Source organism: Glarea lozoyensis (genome assembly GCF_000409485.1).
Source record: "Glarea lozoyensis ATCC 20868 chromosome Unknown GLAREA16, whole genome shotgun sequence".
Taxonomy (NCBI): domain Eukaryota; kingdom Fungi; phylum Ascomycota; class Leotiomycetes; order Helotiales; family Helotiaceae; genus Glarea; species Glarea lozoyensis.
In genome coordinates this window covers 1,242,756-1,267,333 of record NW_007360990.1, presented here as the reverse complement: position 1 = coordinate 1,267,333, position 24,578 = coordinate 1,242,756, and the positions used below count along the sequence as shown (strand labels likewise).

Sequence of the window (24,578 nt, the reverse complement as noted above, 5' to 3'; positions counted from 1 at the left end):
GTCGCGAGAGGCGCGCTTCGGCGCTAACCTTAAACTTTATTCCCCGACAACGTTTGGTTTGAAGCCCTCTCCTAGCTAAGGAAGTTTGCGCATCTCTTTCGCAACTCAACGCCATCATGAATACCGTAAATGGGCTCAATGGCCATGGGCCTGCTCCTGTGCTATGGAGTGAAGCAAGAAACGCGGAGGGTCGAGTCTACTACTTTAACACCATTACAAAGGCAACTCAATGGGAAAAACCAGAGGATTTGATGTCACCCGCAGAGGTGAAGTAGTCCTTTTGACCTGTCGCAGTTTGTTGGAGTGCTAATATTGGGACAGCGTGCTGTGGCAAACTCTTCTTGGAAAGAATACACTGCCGCAGATGGCCGCAAGTACTGGTCGCATAAGGAAACGAAGCAAAGTACTTGGGAGATGCCACAAGTTTTCAAGGATGCGCTTAGTACTGAGATTTCTGCTCCAACTCCAACTCCTCAGTATGTTGCGTATCGCTCTGGAGATCTTATTGTGACGTGCTGATGAACATATAGGCAACCTACATTTGTTGCTGGTGGCGGTTTCTCGACCTCCCAATATGACCAACCACGAGATAGAGAACCATTAGGAGAAGCGCGGCAGATTGCTTACGGCAACGATGCGAACGGAAGTCGTGCGCAAGTTTTCGTACCCGCGAATACCGATCCCGATTATTCCACATTTGAAGAAGCTGAGGCTGCATTTCTGAAGCTGTTGCGCAGGAACAAGGTTGATCCGAATTGGACGTGGGAGCAAACCATGAGATCCATCATTAAGGATCCACAGTACCGAGCATTAAAAGATCCCAAGGACCGCAAGGCAGCGTTTGAGAAATATGCTGTTGAAGTTCGAATCCAAGAGAAAGATCGCGCAAAAGAGAGAATTGAGAAACTCCGCAAAGAATTTGCTACCATGCTGAGAAGTCATCCAGAAATCAAACACTACACCCGGTGGAAGACGGCTCGGCCTATAATCGAGGCAGAAGCCATCTTCAGATCTGCTAACGATGATAATGAAAGACGTCAGCTGTTTGAAGATTACATTATCGAACTCAAAAAAGCGAACGCCGAACGAGAAGTCACGACTCGGAAAGCGGCCATGGATGAATTGATCGAGATATTGAAAGCGATTGATCTGGAGCCGTATACCAGATGGTCAGAGGCACAAGGTATCATCCAATCCAACCAAAGATTTCAGAGTGACGAGAAATTCAAGTCTCTGAGCAAATCAGACATGTTGACAGCTTTCGAAAATCACATCAAAATTCTCGAGAAAACTTTCAATGATGCTCGGCAACAACAAAAAAATCAACGATCTAGGAGAGAACGACAAAATCGCGACCGGTATCTTAGTCTGCTCCAAGAACTCAAGTCTGCAGGTAAAATAAAAGCAGGGACTAAGTGGAGTAAATTATACCCATCAATCAAACAAGATGAGAGATATCAAGCTATGCTCGGTCAACAGGGCTCTACACCCTTGGATCTGTTCTGGGATGTCGTGGAGGAAGAGGAGCGCGCGCTTCGTAGCACTCGTAATGATGTGCTAGATGTTCTTGATGTACGTGGAAACCTTCAATCCAAATTTTGTTGCGGCATGCTAATATTCTCACAGGACAAGCGATTCGAGATTCAACAGAAAACTACGTTTGAGGAATTTCTCGCCCTTATGCAGAATGATAGACGAACTGCTAACATTGATCGGGATGCGCTGTCACTAATCTTTGAGCGTGTAAGTAGAGCACTTGAATTTCTGGTAAAGCCAACGACTAATTTTATGTAGCTTCATGAGAAGGCATCTAGGCGCAGTGAAGATGACAAACATCAAGCAGAGCGCCAACAGCGTAGAGCTGTGGACAGTCTCCGTTCATACATTAAACATTTAGAACCTCCTATCCGCGCCGATGATTCCTTTGAGAGGGTCAAGCCCCGAATCGAAAAGTCTGAAGAATACCTGGCAGTTGGAACTGATGAACTTCGACGCTCGGCGTATGACAAGGTCATCCGACGCTTGAAAGAGAAAGACGAAGATGCCGAGAAAGACAGGAACAAGCGTCGCGAAAGGATCTCAGTGGATCGGGGCTTGCACCGTGAACGAGATAGAGGTGAGAGACCACACCGATCTAGCGGACGTCATGCTAGGATGAGTCGTAGCCCAGAACCAGACGCGTACGAGGCGGACAGGCGTAAGGCGATCGCCGATCGTGAGAAGAACTATCGCAAAGGGACTGCAGCAGACGGCTTGCTGTCACCTCGCCGTGGTGATCGCGAACGTGACCGGGCCGACCGAGACCGAGATATTGACCGTCCACACCGTAGCCGACGCGAGGATCCCTATGAACGCGAGAGACGAGAAAGGGAGACGTCGCGGGAACTCACCTATCGTCGCAGAGCTGACCCAAGAACAACTGTGGATGAGCTCCCCTACGGTGACGAGAAGCCCCAATCCGCCCGACGGCGAAGGACAGACAGCGACGTTGAAAGCGCCAGCAGCACCAGATTGGCAAAAGTTTGTACCACCATGATAATCACAGAAACTCTACTAAACTGAGAAACAGAGAACCAGAAGGGAATTAACACCACGTGAGCGTTCCCCTCCTCCACGTGAACGACGTCACCGAACTAGGACACCTCCTGCTGCCTTGCCTTCGAAGGAAGAGCCAGCCGTGCATTCTGGAAGTGAAGAGGGAGAGATTGAGGAAGAGTAGGTAAAGGGTTAGCAGAAACTTCAAAGGGTGTTACAGTACAGAGAAAAAGCCGTACGTATCCGAGCGCACCTCATTTTTCATGGCAAGATGACCTTGGCAGACAGGAGCCAGAAGTTTGGACAAGTCAGTCGACTTCAATGGCAAAGATGGACCGAGCAGATGGTGGCGAGGCATAGTGTTGCATTAGGTATTGAGGCTTCATTTGGTGTGTATCTTTCTCTCCTAATGATCAGCTGCCACCTATAATCAGAAGAAAAATGCTCCTCGAGAGTGACATTCTCAACCGTGTACTCGTAGATACTTTTAATATAATCGGTCAATATCAACAATTTTCAACCGTGAACGCAAAACACGTGCATTGTACCTTCATCCTTTCCGCCATGACGGCAGTCATCCACTTGACCCATTTGTCCCTCAATCTACCCTCGCATCGTCACTTATAGAACAAAATTGTAACGGCGAGCTGTAGGACCAGACAATAACAGGGAATAGACTGCCGTCGCCGATGTTATTCTTCAGGGTCGTCATCGTCGCTGGAAGAACCCTCTTCATCCAGAAGTCCATGCGTTTTCCCGGTATACCCTACCCCTCGCAATGCAGAATCCTTAACGCCTAGCAATGCATTGACTGGAGGTGGAAATGTTTGATGTGGAGTGCCCTTTTCAACTACTCGTTGATTTATCTTCTTCTAAGAAGAACTGACATGGAATGTTAGTCAAGCCATTGGGAGAGAGGGGTGTTATAGTTTCAACTTACGTAGTTACCACCCAGCTTTTGCTCCTGGTCCAATTGAGAGTTGAGCTTGTTAATACGCGGTCTGTAATTTGACGGGTCACGACGGAAAGTTACGTCGAGGTTCTTCAAGAACTTGTTGCAGCCGGTGAGTAGAGACTCTGGTGCATTAGCACGGGCGTTGATTCCCGGCTCACCATCGAAAACGATGACACGATCTGCAAGATATGTCGCCATTATGAAATCGTGCTCGACGATAAACGCTGTCTTCTTTGAGTGCATGATGAATCTCTTGATGACACGAGCAGCAATGATACGTTGCTCAGAGTCGAGGTATGCAGATGGCTCATCGATGAGGTAGATGTCTGCGGGGACACCGAGGGCGAGAACAATAGCGACGCGTTGTAATTCACCACCCGACAATGTCTTAACTTCTTGGTCTATGAATTCCTCAAGCTTGAGTGGCTTTACGACATCGGTTTGGAACTGAGGTAGAAGGAAAGCCGTCTTGATCTTCTTGAAGAACAATTGACGGACGGTTCCTTCGAATTTGGGCGTGATCTTCTGTGGCTTCATGCTGACTTTCATGCCAGGAACCTTCTGGCCATTGTCTGGAGGGGAAGCACCAGCTAGGAGCTTGCAGAACGTGGTTTTCCCAGTACCATTCTCGCCCATCATGACAATAATCTCCGAGTCGGTGAAATCACCAGTTTCAATTTTGAGATGGAAGTTGCCAAGAGTCTTCTCCATTGTAGGATATTCAAAGGCACGGGAACGGTCAGCCATGAACTCATCAGCAGACTCGGCAATTCGGAAGGTTAAAGATTCTTCTCTGAACCGAAGATTTTCTGTTGGGATGTTTCCATCGAGGAAGATGTTGATACCTTCACGAACAGATGCGGGTAAAGTGACGACACCATACACAGCAGGTTTTCCGTAAAGAACACAGATAAAATCCGAAAGATAATCCAGGACCGACAAATCGTGCTCGACACAGATAACATAGTCATCTGGACGTAGTAGAGATCGAATAATTTTTGCGGCACTCAAACGTTGCTTAACATCAAGATATGAGGAGGGTTCGTCAAACATATAACTGTTCCTGTATTAGCAAAATCGAGGTAATGATTTGAATTTCGTATCACATACACGTCCGCCTGTTGAACGCAGACAGTACCAATGGCGAATCTCTGAAGCTCTCCACCTGATAGAAGATTCACATCCCGATCCATGATATGGTTGAGTTCTAGCCACTAGGTCAATAACAGAGTCGAATTGACTTGAAGCATTACGATGTGACATACCCAATACATCCAATACTTCCTCCATATTTTCCATTGTCGCCTGGCCCTCAATGAGAGTCCGGACGGTCTTGTCAGGTCCGCGAATGGCCTTTGGAATACGGTCTACATATTGTGGCTTTACAATCGCCTTAAGATCATCCTCGAGGATTTTTGTGAAATAGTCTATATGCGGAATCAGTAAACTGTAGCAATGCTTGCACAAGTTGCCCTACTTTGCAATTCAGATCCTCTGAAGTATTTGATCACATCCTGCCAATCTGGAGGATTATCATATCTGCCCAAGTTGGGCTTCAACTTTCCACTCAGAATTTTCAAAGCCGTACTCTTTCCAATACCATTAGATCCAACCAATCCCAAAACTTGACCGGGTCGTGGCGTGGGTAGACGATGAAGCTTGAAGCTGTTCGCCGAGTATCGATGTGTGATTTGTGATTCCAGATTGGTTGGCAGATTGATGATAGTAATAGCACTGAAAGGGCACTTCTTAGGACATATACCACATCCAATACACAAGTTCTCTGATATGAAAGCAATCTTCGACTCGGGAGTGACTTCGATACATAGGCGTCCGCTTCGCACGACCGGGCAAGACTTCTTGCATTCTTGTCGACATTTCTGGTAGCGGTGTGTCAGCAGGGAGGCTCTGCTTTCGTCTATGGCTTAGGAAATCTACCTTGGGTTTGCACTATGAAAGGCACAAATGTTAGCATCTTGCGCATATTGTTGGCGGGGTAGTGGGGTGATGAAAAAATATCTCCATACCTTATCAGTGCTGATGATGGCGATACTGTGCGAAGTAGAAGATTAGTCTTCACTCCGGGAATTTGATATCATTTCTGTAGGTTTAAATCCAAGAAGGGGAGCATATACGCACCGAGTGAGTTTGTCGGACATTTTTGCGAATTCTGCTGGTGAGCGCGAGAACTGGTTCGGTCGATGTGGCCACGATCCTGTTTCAGACTACCCTGAATGATTAAAGGACGAGAGCAGAATTTTGTTGGCGTGCACAATATGGAGTCGAGTCCTACGACCGCAACGACGGATGGCGAGTCTTTTGCAATGGGTTTTGCCGTTCTGAGAACACGAAATATGATGTTTCTCGTGGGCCACCACTGGGGATGAGATAATGCTTGGCGCCTGCGGTAACTCGATTAAGTCCTCCGTCACTTGTCTCTTCTGCACCTGCGTGATAGCGTTTTGGTTCAGAGAAAACTCCAAGGCTGGCCGAGGTGGTATACAAGATTTATATGAAGTTGTCTCGTTAATTTGCATTTTATTCCCGGTCTTCAACGGTGTTCTCGTACTCTCTACGACTGAAAATGTTAGTAAGTACCAATGTGCGGGCTGTGATTGGCGCTCCAGAGATTTTCGCTAGTGATTCGACGGTTTGGGGTGCCGCGTTTTCTGCGGCACTGACACCGACAGACTTCCAGAGGAGCCTCGCTCTCCATCAGTTACCTCCACACTTCGTCGACCACCCCCGACTATGCCAACATCCGCAACTCACCACCACTATTATTAAACCGTAGTAATAGTTTCTGGCTCACGGGGAGCCGTTCAATCATGGCTTGTAAGTGTCTGCTTTCTCAAACTCCTCTTGCACATTCTGCCATATGCTCAAGGCTGGCTGTCATCGACCTGCCCGGAGAGCCATCACGGACATCTCTATATCTCAAGATTAGGGACGTGGGAATGCCTCGAAAGGTTCCCATGAGGTTCAAATCGCGTCTCGATGCGTGATTGATGATCTGCCATCTTCAGCATGGCCCATACGAACTTTCGTCGCCTTCAATCGATCAGACAGCCATCATCAGCCCTATCATCAAGATACCACCCATACCATGGCAATGCGCCAACGACCTCTAAAGACGTCTCAGACCTTTTCAGGTTGCTACCGTGATGAAATCTGGGTCGCCTGTTTCTTTGCTATCCAACCATCTCAGCATGGAGAATTTTCACTGTCAGAACGTGGAGCATTTCACATCTACATTGCTAACATCACTGTCTCCAGCCCCACCATCGACGACAACATTAACAGACGCGAATCCCTTGCTATCTCTTTCCAATGGGGACAATGGCAACTTGTCTGCAAACGATAACGAAGACGCACCTTATGACAGTGAATCCGACCTCTCCGAGGTAGCCGTACCCATCGTCGACGAACCCTCACCGGCGACCTCAGCAAATCACCAATCCGAATTTGGTGCACGAGATACAGAAGCTTCAGAGTCTTCAGATGCTGATGCACAAGGCGAATCCGATGATGCAGATTTTGATATGGAAGACAGCCCTGCTGCTGTAGTTACGAACAGTGCGCGAGAGGAGCGCTCAACATCAACAGACTCTCGCCGTCCTGCCAAGCGGAAAGTACCTGTTGTCGACCAGCACATGCTAGCGAACCCTGAGCTTTTTCTTCTGCGTAGAAGCGTAAGTGTGCTAAGAAAAGACCCCCTCCGATACCGTCTTGCTGACCTTTCCTCAGGGTCGAGAAGTCCAACATCGCCCAATTGTAAGTTGTTTGCTGCCTAGGCTAGCTGTAATCACTTGCCGAAGATGTACTCATATCTACCTTCTTTAGATTGAATCCGACGACGATAACGATTCCGATTCCGACGTTGTTTCGGCCCGTCGCCCGAAGCGGAGGAAGCAAGAACGTTCGCGACCTGGTAAGTCACGTCGACTCCCTCCCCATATTGCGTCGGGCTTTTAACGTGTAGCTACAGTCTCCAAAAGAAATACGCCTGCGTTGCCTTCGGGCTCTGCTTCCGAATCCGACAGCGACAACTACGGAGGCGCAAGAGCAAAGAAATCGAAAAAGAATCGTCGCCAGGTAAACGATTCTGCCGGCGAAGCAGTCGTTCGATGGAGTAGCCGTAGAGCCGCTCAAGTCACTGCTGGGGCATACCAAGAAAGTGATGCTGATATGGACGATGAATCTGAAATGATGACTCCGAATCAATGGGCAGGAGATACCGAGGACAACACGCCGTATGTTGACACTGTTCTGGAGCACCGTCTGAAGGAAAGTGAGAGTATGGCCAAGGAAGATCTTGGACGAGACGATTTTGAGTACTACGTTAAATGGCAGGGCAAATCCCACTATCATGCGTCATGGGAAACGACTACTACATTGACAGGCGTGCGTGGTTTTCGTCGAGTCGAAAACTACTACAAAAAGATCGTTCTCGACGACATATACATGTCCCGTGGGGATGATATCCAACCCGAGGAGAAGGAAAAATGGATGCTTGATAGGGAGCGCGCCTCTGATGCGCTGCTAGACTACACGAAGGTCGAGCGCGTTATTGGTACCCGCGAAGGAGAGGAAGGTACCGAGTACTTTGTCAAGTGGAAAGGTCTCTATTATGACAGTTGTACATGGGAATCTGCGTCTCTGATTAGCGAGATCTCTCAAGAAGCTATTGATAGCTTCCTTGATCGTGGTTCTCGAACTTTATCGTCGGATAGGCATGAATCCAATCCGAATACTCGGAGTGCTCACGTGCCTATTAGAGAACAGCCATCGTACATTATGAATGGCCAGTTACGCGCATTCCAGATGACCGGCCTGAATTTCCTGGCTTACAACTGGACGAAAAACAAGAACGTCATCCTAGCAGACGAGATGGGGCTCGGAAAGACGGTTCAGACAGTAGCGTTTACAAATTGGCTGCGAAACGACAGAAACCAGCAGGGGCCGTTCCTCATTGTCGTTCCTCTGACCACAATCCCCGCCTGGGCTGACACGTTTGACAACTGGGCTCCTGATCTGAACTATGTTATATACAACGGCAAAGAAGCTGCACGAGCAACGATACGTGAATATGAGCTTCTCATTGACGGAAATCCCAAGAGACCTAAATTCAACGTCCTCTTGACATCCTACGAATACATCTTAGCTGATTCCTCGTTCCTAGCTCAAATCAAATGGCAATTCATGGCCGTGGATGAAGCTCATAGGTTGAAGAATAGGGAGTCGCAGCTGTATGTGAAGCTTCTCGACTTCAAGGCTCCTAGCCGTCTGTTGATTACAGGCACACCAGTGCAAAATACTCTGGGTGAACTGTCTGCTCTTATGGATTTTCTCATGCCTGGCGAGCTTCAGATTGAAGAAGACATGGATCTTAGCGCAGAGGCTGCCGGAGAGAAGATCGCTGCTTTGACCAAGGACATCGAACCGTACATCCTCCGGCGAACGAAGCAAAAAGTCGAAAATGATCTGCCACCCAAGACCGAGAAGATCATTCGAGTCGAACTATCTGATGTTCAGTTAGAGTATTACAAGAACATCCTGACTAGAAACTATAAAGCCCTCAACGAAGGCTCCAAAGGCCAGAAGCAATCACTTCTCAATATCATGATGGAGCTCAAGAAAGCCAGTAACCACCCATACATGTTCCCGAATGCTGAGGATAAGATCATCAAGGGTAGCACTCGACGAGATGACCAACTCAAGGGCCTCATTGCCAGTAGTGGAAAGATGATGCTTCTAGACCGGCTTCTTGCGAAGCTGAAGAGAGATGGCCACCGAGTCTTGATATTTAGTCAAATGGTCAAAATGCTTGATATCCTTGGCGATTATCTTCAACTCCGTAGCTACCAATTCCAGCGACTCGATGGTACAATTGCCGCTGCTCCTCGTCGTTTAGCGATTGATCATTTCAATGCTGAAGGTAGCAATGATTTCTGTTTCCTGCTTTCTACGCGGGCAGGAGGCCTCGGCATCAATTTGATGACAGCTGATACGGTTATCATTTTTGACTCTGACTGGAATCCACAAGCAGACTTGCAGGCCATGGCTCGCGCTCACCGAATTGGTCAAAAGAAACCTGTCAGCATCTACAGACTGGTTTCCAAAGAAACTGTTGAGGAAGAAATCCTTGAGAGGGCGAGAAATAAGCTCATGCTGGAATTCGTCACCATTCAACGTGGTGTCACGGACAAGGAAAGAAAAGAACTCCGCGAGAAAGCTTTCAAAAAGGGTGTAATGGTCGACGACCCCAAGTCATCCGACGACATCTCCAGAATCCTCAAGAAGCGGGGACAGAAGATGTTCAGCGATCAATCTGGCAATCAAAAGAAGCTTGAGGAACTAGATATTGATGCAGTACTTGAAGACGCCGAAGAGCACAACACTGAGGTCCCAGAAGGAATGGTCGCTGATGGTGGTGAAGACTTCTTGAAGAGTTTTGAGTACACTGACGTCAAGATTGATAACTTGGAATGGGATGACATTATCCCCAAAGATCAACTGGAAGCCATCAAAAAAGAAGAGGAAGAGCGAGCTGAACAGGAATTCTTGCAGAATGCTATCGATCAAAGCAAACCTCGAAAAGCGGCAATGAAAAACACTGCAGAATGGGAACGAGAACAGCGTCTCCAAAAGAAGCGTGAACGAGATCAGTACCAGCAAGAGGAGGCTGACAAGGAGTCGGCCGCGCTTCTTGCCGATCCAAAGCGAGAGCTCAATGAGAAAGAAGCCCGCAACCTCTTCAGAGCCTTCCTGCGCTATGGTTCACTCGAGGAACGTCAAGAAGAGCTTATCACAGAAGCTCGTCTCGTTGGCCGTGATGTGGAGGTTTTACGCGCTGCCATCAAAGCAATCACGGACGAAAGTGTTAGACTTAAAGCTGAATACGACTTGAAAATTGATGAGATTCAAAAGACGGAGAACAAGAGTCTGACCAAAAAGGACAAAAAGGCTGTTCTTTTCGATTACCTCGGCGTTAAGAGATTGAATGCCGACACTATCATTGATCGTCCAGTGGAAATGAGGATTCTTAAAAATCTGATCAGCAACTATTCTGATTACAAGAATTTTCGAGTGACGAATGCGCCGAAGACTGCCAACTATTCTTGTCAATGGGGTCCTCGAGAGGATGGCATGTTGCTAGTTGGGATTCATAGACACGGCTATGGTGCTTGGGTTGAAATCAGAGACGACCCCGATCTTGGCTTGTCGGACAAACTGTTTTTGGAGGAGCATCGAGTCGAAAAGAAGGACGAGCGCAGCAAGGGGGAGGAGAAGGCCGCCAAGTCTCCTGGTGCGGTGCATCTCGTCCGACGATCTGATTACCTCTTAACGGTTTTGAAATCGCAAGAAGGAAATGAGGTTGCTAAACGTGCTGTTGAAAATCATCACCGTAACAATAAGAAGCACGACCGCAGCGTTAATGGCCATCGTCGAGCTGGGGACTCGGTCTCTGCATCACCGGCACCGGCACCTCAGTCCAAGAAGTATGCACGGCTCCCAGAAAGCCGTGAGCGAGATCAAGGTCGTAGCCACAGCCAAAGTTACGGACGCGGTGAGCACAGCAAACCAAATATGAAGCGGAAGGACAGTACTCCACATGAGGAAAGGCAGGCGAAGCATCAAAAGTCCGACTCGCGTCATCAATCAAAGTCTGCAAATGAACATGATCCAATGATGCGAATCGTTTTCAAGCCTGTACGAGAGAGTCTTAAAAGAATTCAAGCCGCCACCAAAGAGCGCATCAAGTCACAGAAGGAAAGAGCCAATGTAATGAAGAGCGCGCTTGTCAAGATTGGAGATTTTATCGAAAGCCAACTTCGCGATTCATCCCCAAGCCAGGTGACTTCTCTACGGCCCCGATTCTGGTAAGTTCCTTCCGACTTGGTGAGGGTTTAATGAATACTAATGAGATATAGGAGCTATGTTGCAACATTTTGGCCTCACCCGTTCCCAGATGGTGAGCGACTCGAAGGCATGTATCAGAGGATTAAGAACCCGGACAAACCACCGAGTGAAGAGCAGCCTGCTACCAACGGCGCCTCTTCATCCGCACGTCCACAGTGAAAGGAGGGTACCATACATAGAAATATCTTGATTTTACAAAAATATCCATTGCGTCGGCGTTTTTCGATGGAGGTTCCCGCAGCTGGGGCTGCATTGTCATAGTATCCGGCGAGATCAAGGCATCGTATGGCGCATTATTTGTTTTTTTAGAGGAGTATCATTTTTGAAGACTCCTTGGGCGGGTTGGAGTTTGTGATGAATTCTTTGCATTGGGATGGGACAAATACCACAGAAATTCGATGGATGGACGGTGCTACATAATAGTCGTTGCACAGATCCATCGTTTTGCCATGCTTAGCTGGCAACTATCTTTTTGTTCATTCTGGGAAGAGGTAGATGTTCTTGTTGAGATGTTCTAGATGGGGGGATTGAACATATAGGCATGAGAATACATTCCCATACAAGAAAAAGCTTTCGTGGTCTGGTTCATGTGATTGTGATGAGTGTGACTTAGTGACCGTAATCAACTTGGGCCAGACTGACGAAGCCTACCTTAGCTGTCTCGTTGGCTTGTACCCGTCTACTCCTAATACGGTGTCGTTTTAACTTGTGGAAGAAGTCGTATCAGTCCCTGTTAGCCTTGTGCCAGGCTTGACTAATCCTGTATCGCTGTCTCGCTGGCTTGTACGTCTTGTTTCCTAACGTAGTGTCATGTTCAGTCTATCGAAGGAATAATAATATTTAGTGTAAGTAGAGTAGAGTAGAGTAGATTACAAGGAATAAACAATCATCTTAAGTAAAGTAGTAGAGTATAAACTAGTACCTACTACTCTAGTCTACTCTACTCTTATCATTTGACACACCGGGAGTCGGATTGGTTGATGGAGGTGCTAGTATCAGTAAAGCAACGATGTGAGAGTACACAGAGGAACACAACAAGACGGCAAAATGGGACAATTCCACAGCTAATCACCTTGATAAGGTTTTCATGTTTTGCAATGTCAGGCATATGGAAGAAGAATTTCGCAACTTTTAACTCTAGCAGGGGTAGAGAAATTACTTCTGAAATAGAATCTAGGCCTCTAGCTCACTTGTAATCCAGAAAATGCAAAACGACATATTCTTAAACAAGACTTGGACTATTAATACCTAGCAACCACACTGCCATGATACTAAATACTTATCACATAAAATTCAAGCCATTTCAACAAAATTCCAACTTTCATCCACCTCTTCTGATCTTCAAGCAACGGTCTCCCCCGCAGCAACCGTATTCCAATACCCACTACAAAAACACCGTCTCTGCTGCATAATCAACCACTGCAACGCCCTCCTCTCCGTCAAAACATCCACCATGACCGCCGCACACCTAGCACAGCGTCTCCAACGTGGAACCTGTTTCCCCTCCACCAAATCCATCCCCTTCTTCGGATTCGGCAGCCACGTCTTGCGGAAACAATCCATCGTCATGCCCGAGGCTTTTCGTTTCGCAAGACTAGCCTTATCCTCATTAACTTCCAGGAGGGAGAAATCTGCGAAGAAGAGTTTCGCGGGCTCGATGTCTTCCCGGACGGCGGCCAGGAGACCGTCGGCCCTGAAGAGCTCGACGATGATGGGTTTGAAGGCTTCGGGGAAGGGCCCGCCGAAGGCGATTTTGATTTCGTAGGCGTTGCGGGCTTTTTCGTTGGCTTTGTCGGTGGATTTGTCGCTGGTTTGGCTTTTGGGTAGGATGGTGCTGTAGACGTCTTTGATGGAGGTGGTGAGAGCCGAGAGGAGCGTGTCGATTGTTTTGATGCGGAGGATGGTGTTGGTTGTTATGGTGGCGATGTGGAGGTAGGCATTGCGGAGGGCTGGGGAGGGTTGTTTGTCTGGGTTGCTGCCTTGGGTGTTTGGTGTTCCGGAGCCTGTATTGCCGGCAGATGGTGTGATTGCTCGTCGTGCAATCCAGTCGAGATGTGATAGACGGCGGCAGATAGCCGTTAGAAAACCACGGGTAGATGAAGAAAGCAGGAGGTGTAAGGCCACTGTATTAGTCTTAACCAAATGAGCATGCAACTCTGGGAGAGAGAACCCTTTGACATTGGTAAGATCCATTCCTGGAGGAAGAGTTGAAGATAGCGTGAGTAAAGTGTCTGTAAGCCAGGCCATAAGATCTAAAGTCCACCGTACAGAGCCTGCTAGAGCATTAATTACTTCTGTGGATACGAATCAGTCATGCTAAAGAAACGATTTGGTTACTTGTCATACCTGGATCATCCAGTGGGGAGGTTTTCTCATTAGGATTTGGTCCATCTCCTCGAACGCCAAGGTTGGCAGCCATCGTAACGAGGACTACGATATTTCTAAGTTGTAGAACAAGCCAAGATAGCTTACCAGGGAATGATCGTGGTTCGAATTCGCCACGGAACCCAAGAGAGCTCTGAATGCTGTGAAATAATTGAATAGTTGAATTTCGGATGAGCAGATCGGCATGCTGTTCCTCGGAGTAATCAAGAGGCACCTTCAGAACTGAAGATAATTCAACAAGCCAGTCGAAAGTGAGATCTACTGCAATCAGCCAAAATTAACAAATGGGAGACAGGAGGACCACGAACTCGTGTTAGAGTATTTTGCGGCGATCGGAAGCAGGTCATCGTAAGCCACGTTTCTCATCACGGCACTCGAACAAGACAAGGCAAGAGCTGCCACTACGGCTGCATATTGAGCTTTTCACGTCAGCACGCTCTACTTTGATACATTCGGGATTCTTACGATCACTGTTATCTGAGCCAATGTCCCCTATAGCATAATCCAGCTGCTTCCATTTAACCTTGCCATCATTGCGGATTTGAACCATTGAACAATAGCTGGGAGATAACGCCACCTGTAAGCCTTTCATAAATTAGCTTGATACCGAATGACTTGGGTGACAAGTTTACTGACATGGCTCATCTTCAGGATACGTGAAACCAATCTGCGAAAGATGCCAAACTCTGTCCAGATCATTATCTGTAAAAGTCTCTGCCATAGTTGTTCGGTCTCGATATTCTACAGAGCTATCACTATACATAAAGAACAAGACTCGGCCGAGATTGATTGGTTGTATCGCAAGTAAAATCTTGTTTACCGTAAAGCTATCTAACTTTTTCAGAAAAGACATGGCCTGTTGACTGTTATTAGTGATATCTGAAAGAATCTCAGCATGGGCGAGTTTACCTGTGGGGGCGATCCAATACTGTTCCTTCTTGAACTTAGTTGCTCAAAGGCTGGGTGAACGGTTTGCATCTTTTCGCGGATTTCCCATCTGTCCACAACGGTATGTACTTCCTGGTTATAATGCGCCATAGATGGCGGTAGATGAGAGCGAACTGCGACGATTGTGGGAGGAGTTAATCTTCCCCCAGGTTCTAAGCTTGATGGTAAGAACTCAAGATGAGACAACTGCATCATTGACGACTCTGTATTCAAAGAATTTATGTTGTCAGAAGGACTGTCATGCAGCCAGCTCGTTACTGCGACATGTCGGGTTCTGATCGAAGGGTTTAAGGGTTGCTGTGGTACAGGCTGAGCGCCCCTTTCTGTTGGTTTTTGTTGACCCCAATCTATCACAGCCCTTACCACTCTTAGTTGCTTGGAAGTGGTGGCAAAAGCAATCAGTAAAGTCTGGTCTAAAAACTGTCAGGTTTATTTGATATTTGAAACATGTCAAGATCGCCTCACTTCTATCGCTTCCAATCGCAGCGTGCGTTATAAGATCATCAGACGATACAATACTCTCGAGCTCTGTGTGTACTTCCGCGTACTTCCCATTGACCTGAGGATAAATGATTCTTAGGGTGCCATTTGTAGTTACGCACACGAGCGCGGATTTCCCCAAAACAGGATGAAAGGGTCCATACACAGGTGCTGCCGAGGTCTCATATTTGTATGAGGAACCCTCTTTCACGGCCGGACCATTTAACTGTGCCTAAAAGCAAATGAGATGGATTTTGGTGGGTAGAATAAGTAGCACACCTACCGGGCGGTTTGCCTGATACGGCGCAGGTGTGAGCCAGTGACAGCCAACGATACCACATAGCTCATCTATCGGATCCATTTGACAATGCCTATGTAGTGTAGGCTTATTTAAAGACGAAAACAAAGATAGTATATTTACTCTTCCAGCTGTATCGATGACTGCCAACTCAGAACCACTTGTGCTCCAGCACAAATGTTTTAGAGGGCCGCCATCCAGATTTGCTGTAAGAGGGTTAGTTGGTGAAGGCTCACTCAGTCCCCATTTACCATCCTCCGGGTGACAACGAAGATTTCTGAGCTCTAAGATAGCTCCAGAGGAAGCAATCGTTGCTATACATCCCCAATTTGACCATGCGATGCCCCTGCAAGACGTTAGCCATGCCAGATGATTGAAATGATGTGCTCACTGGCAGCATCCACCTCGTCTTAAATCGTCAAGTCGTTGGTAGAGTTCCTTCGAAGGTGGTCGAGAAGGAATTGACAGACCGCCACCATCGCCGAAGAGATCGTCCATCATCTCTTCGTCCATGATAAGTGGCATAGCTTGGAATTAACAATGCACCATGGAACGCGAGAAAGGCTCACAAGGGCGCAGGACGTCTGAGAGTTTATAGCGACAAAGGACTTGAAACAAGATTAAATATACATTATTGTACTTCGTAGTAATACGTGTGGCTCAGGTTTGCGTTCGGATTTGTGTAACAGATAGAGGCATTGTGTTGCTCATATCAATCAGTGACGGAGAAGAAGTGATGAGCACGACCAAGAAAGGTATGTTGTGCTGCCAGCTGGTGGGTGGGAACTCAGTTCAGCCTAGCCTTGCAGATGAGGCTCCAAGCGGGGCCCAGAACTTTCAGCCGGCCAGCCCATCCATACCAGCGAACTCGGCCCGGCAACCACATCGGCCGGGGAGAGAGTAAGAAAACTGGAGACCGAGTAGAGAGACGAGCATCAGACAAGAAACACACGTACAAATATCAGAGAGGCTAAGCTATATAGTTATGAGACGTACGTTGAGTGTCGCATTACATAGCCGCTTTGTCTTTCATGATACAGATCTATCTAAGCACTCGGATACATGAAAGAGATGGTAAGACGTCACAGGCCCGCCCAGGCACATTTTTTGTTATGAAGCCGAGAGCTGGGGTTTGCTAGGGCCAGGCCAAGTTACTGTCCAATTGAAGAATGATTGATTGCCTCAGTTATGCTCTTAGAGCACATTACAATGGGAACTAAGAATCCCAATACATGACATTGTGTGAACTCAGAACTATTGTCCATTCACATATCCTCTTCTTGCCTTATTATTGTCCATATGAACGTGAATTCTAAGAGGAATGGACCGTTGCTATTGCTCTTCGCCTATTTAGTGCCCTGCAGAGTCCCGCTCATCTGCATCTTGAATGGGCACAGCGCATCTTACAACCTCATCTCTTCATAACGACCAGCCACACGACGACGGGCCTTTGAAGAACCTCCACCACCACATCTCACGCGACACACATGACAAGAATGATCTGGGCACGTCTTGTATGATAAATAGAATACTCCCTCTTTTCTTTCCTTCCCTTCGCCCTCCTCCCCCAACCTCGACGATGGACGACGGCGCGACCGCCGCCATGTCCGCCGTTTCCTCTCCTCTATCCTCTCCACGCTCTTCAGAACTGTCCTCCCCTCTATCGGACCCAGGGTCAAGGTCGCCTACACCACCAGTCGATTATCCATCGCCAAGTCCTAGCAATGAAGCAGAAACGAGCACATTGTCCGAACCCGTGAAGAGAAAAGCGCCGCGTCGCGAAAGTGACGAGCCCCAGGCAAAGAGACAAAGGTTTGCGAAATGGATGGGGGAAGAGAAGACGACGGAATACCTTAATTTGCCGGCCCTTAACGAAAGCTGCGACGAGGCAGATCATAAGATACAGGATGCGAAACTAAAGAAACTAACTGAGGTCTTGCGTTCGAAGCGTAAAATCGTCGTCATTGCTGGTGCTGGAATGTCGGTGTCTGCTGGCAGTATGTCTATTCCCTTGGTCCAGTCGTAGGTGTAATGCTAACGTCTATATAGTTCCCGACTTCCGTTCCTCAACAGGACTGTTCACCACATTGCGTGGCCAGCACAAGCTGAAATCTTCTGGGAAAGAATTATTCGACGCGTCAGTTTACAAAGATGATCGCGCGACAAGCTCCTTTCATGACATGGTCCGTGAATTATCTCACCGCACCAAGCAAGCGAAGCCTACTCCGTTTCACCATATGCTTGCAACATTGGCCGAGGAGGGTCGCCTCCTCCGACTATACTCTCAGAATGTCGACGGCATTGATACCTCTCTAGAACCACTCAAGACTAACGTTCCTCTTAACACCAAAGGTCCTTGGCCAAAAACAATTCAGCTTCACGGAGGGTTAGAAAAGATGGTCTGTACAAAATGTAAAACATGTCTCGATTTTGATGCAGCATTGTTTGAAGGTGCCGAACCGCCAGATTGCCCGGTATGTACAGAAAGGGACATGATAAGAGTAGCTGCAGGTCTTAGGAGTCATGGGATTGGTCGATTAAGACCCAGAATGGTGCTCTACAACGAATTCAACCCGGATGGAGATGCCATTGGCATGGTCAGTGAAGCGGACTTGAAAACCAAACCTGATGCGGTTATAGTTGTCGGTACAACTCTCAAAATTCCAGGAACACGTCGCCTAGCCCGGGAGATGTGTCAGCTGGCTCGTGATCGAAGAGGCGGCTTCACAGCTTGGATCAATCTCGATCAACCTCCATCCGGGGCTGACCTCAAAGACTGTTGGGACATGGTCGTCACCGCAGAATGTGATGACATCGCTCGCTACGTCGGTTTGCCTCATTGGAACGACAAGGACTGTGGAGAATACAAAACGATTCAAGGACCAAAAGAGGAGGCAAAGGGACTTATTGGTGTTGTTGTTGACACTAAGCCTGTCGATGTGGTCAACAACCAAGGTATTCTGACCCCTACTGATAGTCCACGGCATCAAAGCCCTTTACCGCTATCAAATATGGCGAAGATGAAACAGCCAAAGCTTTTCTTTGGGCTAGAGAAAAAAGCAGAGTTGACCAAGGCTGGCAAGCCAAAAAAGAAGCTTGGCAGGAAGGCGGCACCGAAAAATGGAGCAAAGGATGGAAGAAAGCCATTGCCAAACTCGAAGCCCAAGAATGTCATCACAAACACATTTACTGCAACAAAGTCGAAGGTCGCAGTCAACAAGCCGGCAAAACCGAGTCCTCCAGATTCAAAGATACCTATGGCTGGAGCTGGAATACCAATGGGTCCAGTCTCACCTTTCGATGCTCGTACGAACAACGACATAGCTGCGAAAGCTACTTCACCTGTCGTCGAAATCCCAACTTACAGAAGTACGCCGCCACCCCCAACCTACGATCGTCAGGAAACCATATCTCCAAAAGGCGCATTACCTCGCGGAATGGCCGATCTTCTTTCCTAGTTGCTTGCGTTTGTTACAAACCATTCAGGCTAGAGTAGCCTTTGACATAGCAGCGGAGTTCTGGTCTAAGAGTTTGGGACGTATGCAGGATTCTGCAATCGGTGTCGCCATAACATACAGGAACGGCGTTGATATTATTGTGAAAAGGGGTTGGTATGCAGTACACCGGCATTATGTTTGTTTTTTCTTTTTGTGTATCGGGAGTGGTTTATCGTGTGGGATACCATTATATTATTGTTCTTTTTTTTTCGCGGATGCAAAGGGTGCATGATAGGGCGTTTATATCCATAAAAAGCACTGGAAGAAGGTGGATTAGGTGTCTTGGTGTGGCGGAGCGATTGGGGATTTGTATAAAGTTTGAGTTGGGGGGTGTTACATATAGTATTTTGGGGTTAGAGAGGGGGATAAGAAGGGGCATTAACCAGTGCGCTCATTGCACCAGAGAAAAAGACACTATTGATTGAGAAATAGTGATAAATATTATATTTTCGGTGCAAGATGTGAACTTTAGTGCTCGTTCTAGTGAAGCGGTGACGATCGGTTCTTCAATGTGTAAATACCGTATCCCACATGCGCCATGACCTACAGGTCTATGTTGTCTTTGAACATTTCCTAGGTAACTCCTACTGAGTTGGTAGTAATTCTAAAATATGACGTTTTCTTGTAGGCATAAGCGATATATGTTATATCTCATGAACCAGACATGGAAGCTGGGAGGTTCTTGTATCAAGGCCTTAATCATATTATCAATTCTTTTACCTTCAATATACAAATATCTCGTTTCATATAAACCACAACTTACAGGACTGTGTTATTCCTCGGCATCTCCTTCATGACTCCTTGCAGCTGCTCTACAGTGAAACGAAGTTCGGCGTTGGTTTCTATACAACGCCCGTGCAGATTTGTTCCATTCCTACGGCTAGCCCATGCTGCTTTCTGTACGACCAGCTTTTTATATCTGGATATGATCACCCATGAAGTGGTAAAGCTGCCGGTCTGGCAAGACGCCGTGACGTATTTGTGCCTGTGACCATTCTTATATATCAAGACCGCTTCAGCTTGCAGCGCTTTCCTCTCGAATCCAGCTCGCATCTAGAGCTGGATATATCCTTTCCTGCGGCGCTTCCGTGTGAGGTGATGAAGCAGCTTCAACTGTGCTTTTGCCAGAAGCTCGAGGATCGTCTGATCGTAATCCTGGAGATCATTCTGGTCCCATCTTTCCACATCTCAGTCATTCCCAACAGCAGCTCTGTCTAGATTCCAGCACAGATTCAATGAAGTTTGGAAAATGGGCTCGGGAATTGCCGGATTGAAGTCCTGGGTATATAGCATCAGCCCTTCCTTCCCATCTCAACAATTCAAACTCCCCAAGCCCTTTCTACCTCCCAACAGCCGTATATCCTTCCCCCTCGCCTCCTCTTTTCCTCCGTTCCAGCACCTTCCTCACAGCCGCCCACCCTAGCAACCCCACGGTCCCTGCAATGAAACTTAACACCACAATCTGATCCTTCCTACTATCACGCTGAAAGCACATGGTAAACACATCTTTCTCCTCGGCGTCTTTGCAGATGGGTAGGCGTTGCTCGAGACAGAAGGATTTCTTGCAGGCCGAGCAGGAGGTGGATTGGCTGCGTGGTTCGGTATGTGAGGACTGGGAGTTGGAAGAGGAGAGCGGGATGATGGTGCTGTTGGTGAAGCAGGTGCATTTGCAGAATGAGGGGGGTGCTGTTAGGGGTTTAGTTTTGAGGAGAGAGAAGGGAGGGGAAAGGATACGTACAGCTCGCGAGGACTGTGAGGATGAGGGCGAGGAGGAAGAATAGTTGGGTGAGTCGCGCCATGGTGGTGGTGGTGTAGCTGGAAATCGGGATGCTTGTGAATTTCTGGCGGTCGATTGAGAAGTTGTGAGATGATTTGAACAACCGCTTTTTGTTAATTTTCAAATTCCATTATACACACTGAGATTACTGTAGATAATCCTGTGGTCGTGTCCCAGAAGTAGGTATATCAAAAGTATGTTCAAGACGTGTAAGAAGTGTATGGCGATGATGGCCCGAGCTCCCACAGGCAGCCTCAAACGAGTTTAGTGCAACTTTCCATCGCTCCCGAAAATATTCCCATACACGCCCTCGACATAGCTCGCGATCGTTCCTTATTCAACACCAACATGCGTCGAATACCGAGAGTCAACAGGTCAATTGACCTTCTTAGCAGTAAATATGCTTCAACCCAGTCACCGAGTGTCTGTCTAGGCTGCAGGTTTCAAGCCGCCTCCTTCTCAACATCGCCGTCTCGACCATCTCCAACAAGCGACGAGAAAATCCCAATAACAGGCAGACTTCGAAACAAGATATGGGGAACCACAGAACCGCCGGGAGCGAAAGATCCATATGCGAATGATAGCCTGAAGACAGAGGAAGGAGAAACAGAACTAGTCACGGAATCGGCTGGAAAGACTACGAAGGAGCCAAAACTTCAGGAACTACCAAAACCAAAAAAACACAAGAAGGCCAAAACATGGGATGATTTAGAAATGGTTGGGGACTTGCAAAAAATGAGCTTGTCAGGAGCCAAGTTTAAGCCATTTGCTCCCAGAACGGTGGTTGAGGATTCACATGAGCTGATTGCCGCTCTACATCAAGCTGTTGTGGATGTCTTTACCTTGAAGAATACCGGGAAACCATACTCGGACCTTGTACGTCTGCCAAAAAAATTGATGCTCGATCGTGCTCGGTCTGCCAAAATCGTTCCTACTGAGGATGGTGCGGCTCTGGAGTATGAAGAACAGGGCGCCGCAGATAAGGTCTTTGGAGATGTCGAGGTGGATGCGCATCTAGAAGATCCCGCAAGCCAAGCGGAGGTAGAAAGGAATTTGGTCGCCAAAGATTCGCAGAGAGCTAGAGATCTTGTCAAATCATTCGATAAAGCATGGTTAGATGTTCCTCTTCGCGACCTGGATCTCAAGTTTGCTGTAAGTTTTCACTGGACAGTCATCACCTGCACAATATGCTAATGACCTATATTTAGCTTTTGAAAAGGGTCTTCCGACTGACAGGCGTCAAGTTCCCGGATTCCCAGGTGCAGAATTTACATACCGTTCGATTCATCCTTTCGAAAATGCTGAAGAAGCCGGAGCCAACGAAGCTCGTGGGTGTTTTGACTCGAAATGTCGATCTAAAGGCCTTGTCAAATGTGTCAATTTCTCCGACGAGGATTACAAAAACAGCCAAGTCTAAGAAACTTGGTGAACTGAAGCTTATCAATGCGGAGTTGGAGAGGAAGGGTTTGCCAGTGGGTGTTGTTAGGAACCAGTCAAACAAATTCCAGATCAGGAGTAGTCGCTGAGTCGGAATATGATGCAATCAAGTGTTATCTGGGAGGGCTTGGAAGACTTTAAGTATTTGAATGTGTCAAGTAATGCATGTGTGAAATAGCATTGCATAGGAATTGCCTCTGTACATGTATTGTAGAATAGCGTGGCGTATGATAGATGGAAACTATATGCCTGTATAACTACACATTCTTCTGAGAGATGAATTATAACTCCTCTGCGCCGTTCATTTACAGCATCGTGTTTCAAGATCGCCCAGCAACGGGAACTTCATGAGAACCTCAAAGATACCAACACAGATACTCATCGCATTATCTAGAAAACTTGCTATGAAATAACACATCTTCATATCTCCCATAATCTCATATATTGGTCCTCTAGAAACACATATTTGGTCAAGTAATGTGAGTTACCAAGCGCGTCAACCCAAACTTGACGTCGGCCTCAACCCCCAACCTGCATCCATCCTCCGCAATCTTATTATTTCCAGATCCTCCACACAACAAAAACAGAAGCTTCCAAGGCTTTTAGCGCCACGGAATAATAAAGTCCAGATTGACCTCATAAACTCCTTATCCAGATATAAATATATACATATATAATGCTCCATACCCCACGAGCAATGCGCGCGTTTCAGATGTCCCTGTCAAAGCACAAAGCTTGAATCCCCTCATTTCATTTCAATTCAGTCCCTTCTGTCTATCTTTTTCATTCTTCTACTTTCATTACCAAGTACAATACACTCGTTACAACAAACATTCATTTACAACACTCACTCAGTCACAATGCGCGCGCTCCTCCCTCTCTCCATCCTCCCCTCCCTCGTCCTAGCAGTCACACCACCCTCCTGTCCCGCAACAGCAGCCAGCTACCAGGAAGAAAAGCTCTTCTTCCTCTACCGCACCTTCTGCCATAAACTATCAGCCCAATCTTTCGCGTCCCAGCTCTCTTTTACGGGGAGCGCGACTGATCCGTGGGTTTCGCTGGGGTTTGAACCTGTTGCGGGAGGGAGTTGTTCGGAAGATGTTTGCGCGGGGGATTTTGGGACGTTAGTGGATTCTTGTAAGTGCTTTGGTGTGATGGATGGGGCGTTAGCTGATGTGAGATAGGTAAAAAGGAGAATCATACAGTTTTCGGGGGCGGCAATGTTGGTACGGGATGTGGGAGTTATAATTTCACGATCTACGCGCAGGGTTTCCAGCCGGGGCAAGATGGGACGGAGAAACCATTGTCGATACTCGATGTGAATCCGACGGGCAGTGCGATCTCCAGTATCGAGGCGGCGTTAACGAGCAGTTTTGGATTGACGGCTACGAAGAAGGTGGTTAGTGTTACGGAGTCAAGTACTAGTTCGAGTTCGAGCTCGAGTAGTACGTCGAGTTCTTCGAGTGTGCAGAGTACGACGAGTACAGCCGAATCAACATCGACTTCTACGGCGCCGACGACGACGAGTCTTAGTTCTGTGGTTATGGTGACGGGGACAGTCGCGAATGAGACAATCACCACGTCTGGACCATTTGGAAACTCTACTGTTGTTGTATTGACTACGTCCGGGACGTTTGTTGGTCCTGTTACTTCGGTTTTGAAAACGACGGGTACGCCTGGTGTTGGTGGAAGTACAGTTACGGGCGCTCCTGCGAGTCCTTCTAGCACCAATGTTAATAGTAGAGGGAGTGTAATTGGGGTTGCCGGGTGGAGATTGGCTATGGTTGGATTGTTTGCGTTGTTGTTTTAATGCGAAGGCCGACTTTGCGGTGAGCTAGTGGAGATGTGGGTAATGTTTATGTTTATGGATTAATGTAGGATATACCCGAGTATCGAGTTGAAAGTTTTTGTATCAGCTGCTTTTGAGCTCATGACTATAGGGTTCGCCAACATAGCATTTTTAGCTAGGTTTATAAACTTGTCAGTCACATTACCACTACTTTCTCGAGCATTATTCCCTTTACCAGTCAGATCTCAAAACGGGTCACACATTGTCAATACTACCCAGAAGCTGCAGTAAGGGCTCGTTACTAATGGCAGTCACGTTGTCAGTGGAACACTCACTGGCTCGTGCAAACATTCTGTGTTCAGGTTATTTATTCCATGTCCTTCTGGATTCTACATTGCCAAACGTCGACAAACGAATCCTCCCGCTTTCCCCGGATACGAGATCGATGCGCCAAGTCTATGCCACAAACGGGTTTAAAATGACTGCCTGAAAGCCATGTTTTCTCTCGTGTAACGACGAAGCCAAGAAACCCATCACAGAGTTGGCGTTTAATA

General features: G+C 47.4%; 8 protein-coding genes across 8 annotated transcripts; 5 read left to right on the top strand and 3 right to left on the bottom strand.

The window, feature by feature from the left end:
• Positions 1-116: 116 nt before the first annotated feature.
• Positions 117-2,719, top strand: GLAREA_07681 (FF; the record flags this gene model as incomplete). Its single annotated transcript, XM_008082368.1, has 6 exons — positions 117-266; positions 322-476; positions 531-1,572; positions 1,627-1,743; positions 1,795-2,520; positions 2,570-2,719. The coding sequence occupies 6 exons, from the start codon at positions 117-119 to the stop codon at positions 2,717-2,719; spliced, it is 2,340 nt and encodes a 779-aa protein (XP_008080559.1).
• A 508-nt stretch (positions 2,720-3,227) lies between these two features.
• Positions 3,228-5,649, bottom strand: GLAREA_07680 (P-loop containing nucleoside triphosphate hydrolase; the record flags this gene model as incomplete). The annotated part of the gene is made up of 8 exons (XM_008082367.1): positions 3,228-3,407; positions 3,476-4,547; positions 4,601-4,697; positions 4,756-4,917; positions 4,968-5,370; positions 5,429-5,440; positions 5,518-5,542; positions 5,630-5,649. The coding sequence occupies 8 exons, from the start codon at positions 5,647-5,649 to the stop codon at positions 3,228-3,230; spliced, it is 1,971 nt and encodes a 656-aa protein (XP_008080558.1).
• A 669-nt stretch (positions 5,650-6,318) lies between these two features.
• On the top strand, positions 6,319-11,572 carry GLAREA_07679 (P-loop containing nucleoside triphosphate hydrolase; the record flags this gene model as incomplete). The annotated part of the gene is made up of 6 exons (XM_008082366.1): positions 6,319-6,325; positions 6,767-7,182; positions 7,238-7,264; positions 7,334-7,421; positions 7,479-11,373; positions 11,425-11,572. The coding sequence occupies 6 exons, from the start codon at positions 6,319-6,321 to the stop codon at positions 11,570-11,572; spliced, it is 4,581 nt and encodes a 1,526-aa protein (XP_008080557.1).
• Positions 11,573-12,754: 1,182 nt separating this feature from the next.
• GLAREA_07678 (uncharacterized protein) lies at positions 12,755-16,037 on the bottom strand (the record flags this gene model as incomplete). Its single annotated transcript, XM_008082365.1, has 10 exons — positions 12,755-13,707; positions 13,760-14,056; positions 14,107-14,217; positions 14,264-14,383; positions 14,435-14,654; positions 14,708-15,159; positions 15,212-15,458; positions 15,510-15,730; positions 15,776-15,870; positions 15,916-16,037. 10 exons carry the CDS (start codon positions 16,035-16,037, stop codon positions 12,755-12,757), a joined length of 2,838 nt encoding a protein of 945 aa, XP_008080556.1.
• A 1,066-nt stretch (positions 16,038-17,103) lies between these two features.
• Positions 17,104-18,982, top strand: GLAREA_07677 (DHS-like NAD/FAD-binding protein; the record flags this gene model as incomplete). The annotated part of the gene is made up of 2 exons (XM_008082364.1): positions 17,104-17,521; positions 17,574-18,982. The coding sequence occupies 2 exons, from the start codon at positions 17,104-17,106 to the stop codon at positions 18,980-18,982; spliced, it is 1,827 nt and encodes a 608-aa protein (XP_008080555.1).
• A 1,378-nt stretch (positions 18,983-20,360) lies between these two features.
• Positions 20,361-20,820, bottom strand: GLAREA_07676 (uncharacterized protein; the record flags this gene model as incomplete). Its single annotated transcript, XM_008082363.1, has 2 exons — positions 20,361-20,707; positions 20,760-20,820. The coding sequence occupies 2 exons, from the start codon at positions 20,818-20,820 to the stop codon at positions 20,361-20,363; spliced, it is 408 nt and encodes a 135-aa protein (XP_008080554.1).
• Positions 20,821-21,146: 326 nt separating this feature from the next.
• GLAREA_07675 (uncharacterized protein) lies at positions 21,147-22,324 on the top strand (the record flags this gene model as incomplete). Its single annotated transcript, XM_008082362.1, has 2 exons — positions 21,147-21,950; positions 22,007-22,324. 2 exons carry the CDS (start codon positions 21,147-21,149, stop codon positions 22,322-22,324), a joined length of 1,122 nt encoding a protein of 373 aa, XP_008080553.1.
• Positions 22,325-23,095: 771 nt separating this feature from the next.
• On the top strand, positions 23,096-24,045 carry GLAREA_07674 (uncharacterized protein; the record flags this gene model as incomplete). Its single annotated transcript, XM_008082361.1, has 2 exons — positions 23,096-23,372; positions 23,420-24,045. The coding sequence occupies 2 exons, from the start codon at positions 23,096-23,098 to the stop codon at positions 24,043-24,045; spliced, it is 903 nt and encodes a 300-aa protein (XP_008080552.1).
• Between the last annotated feature and the right edge of the window lie 533 nt (positions 24,046-24,578).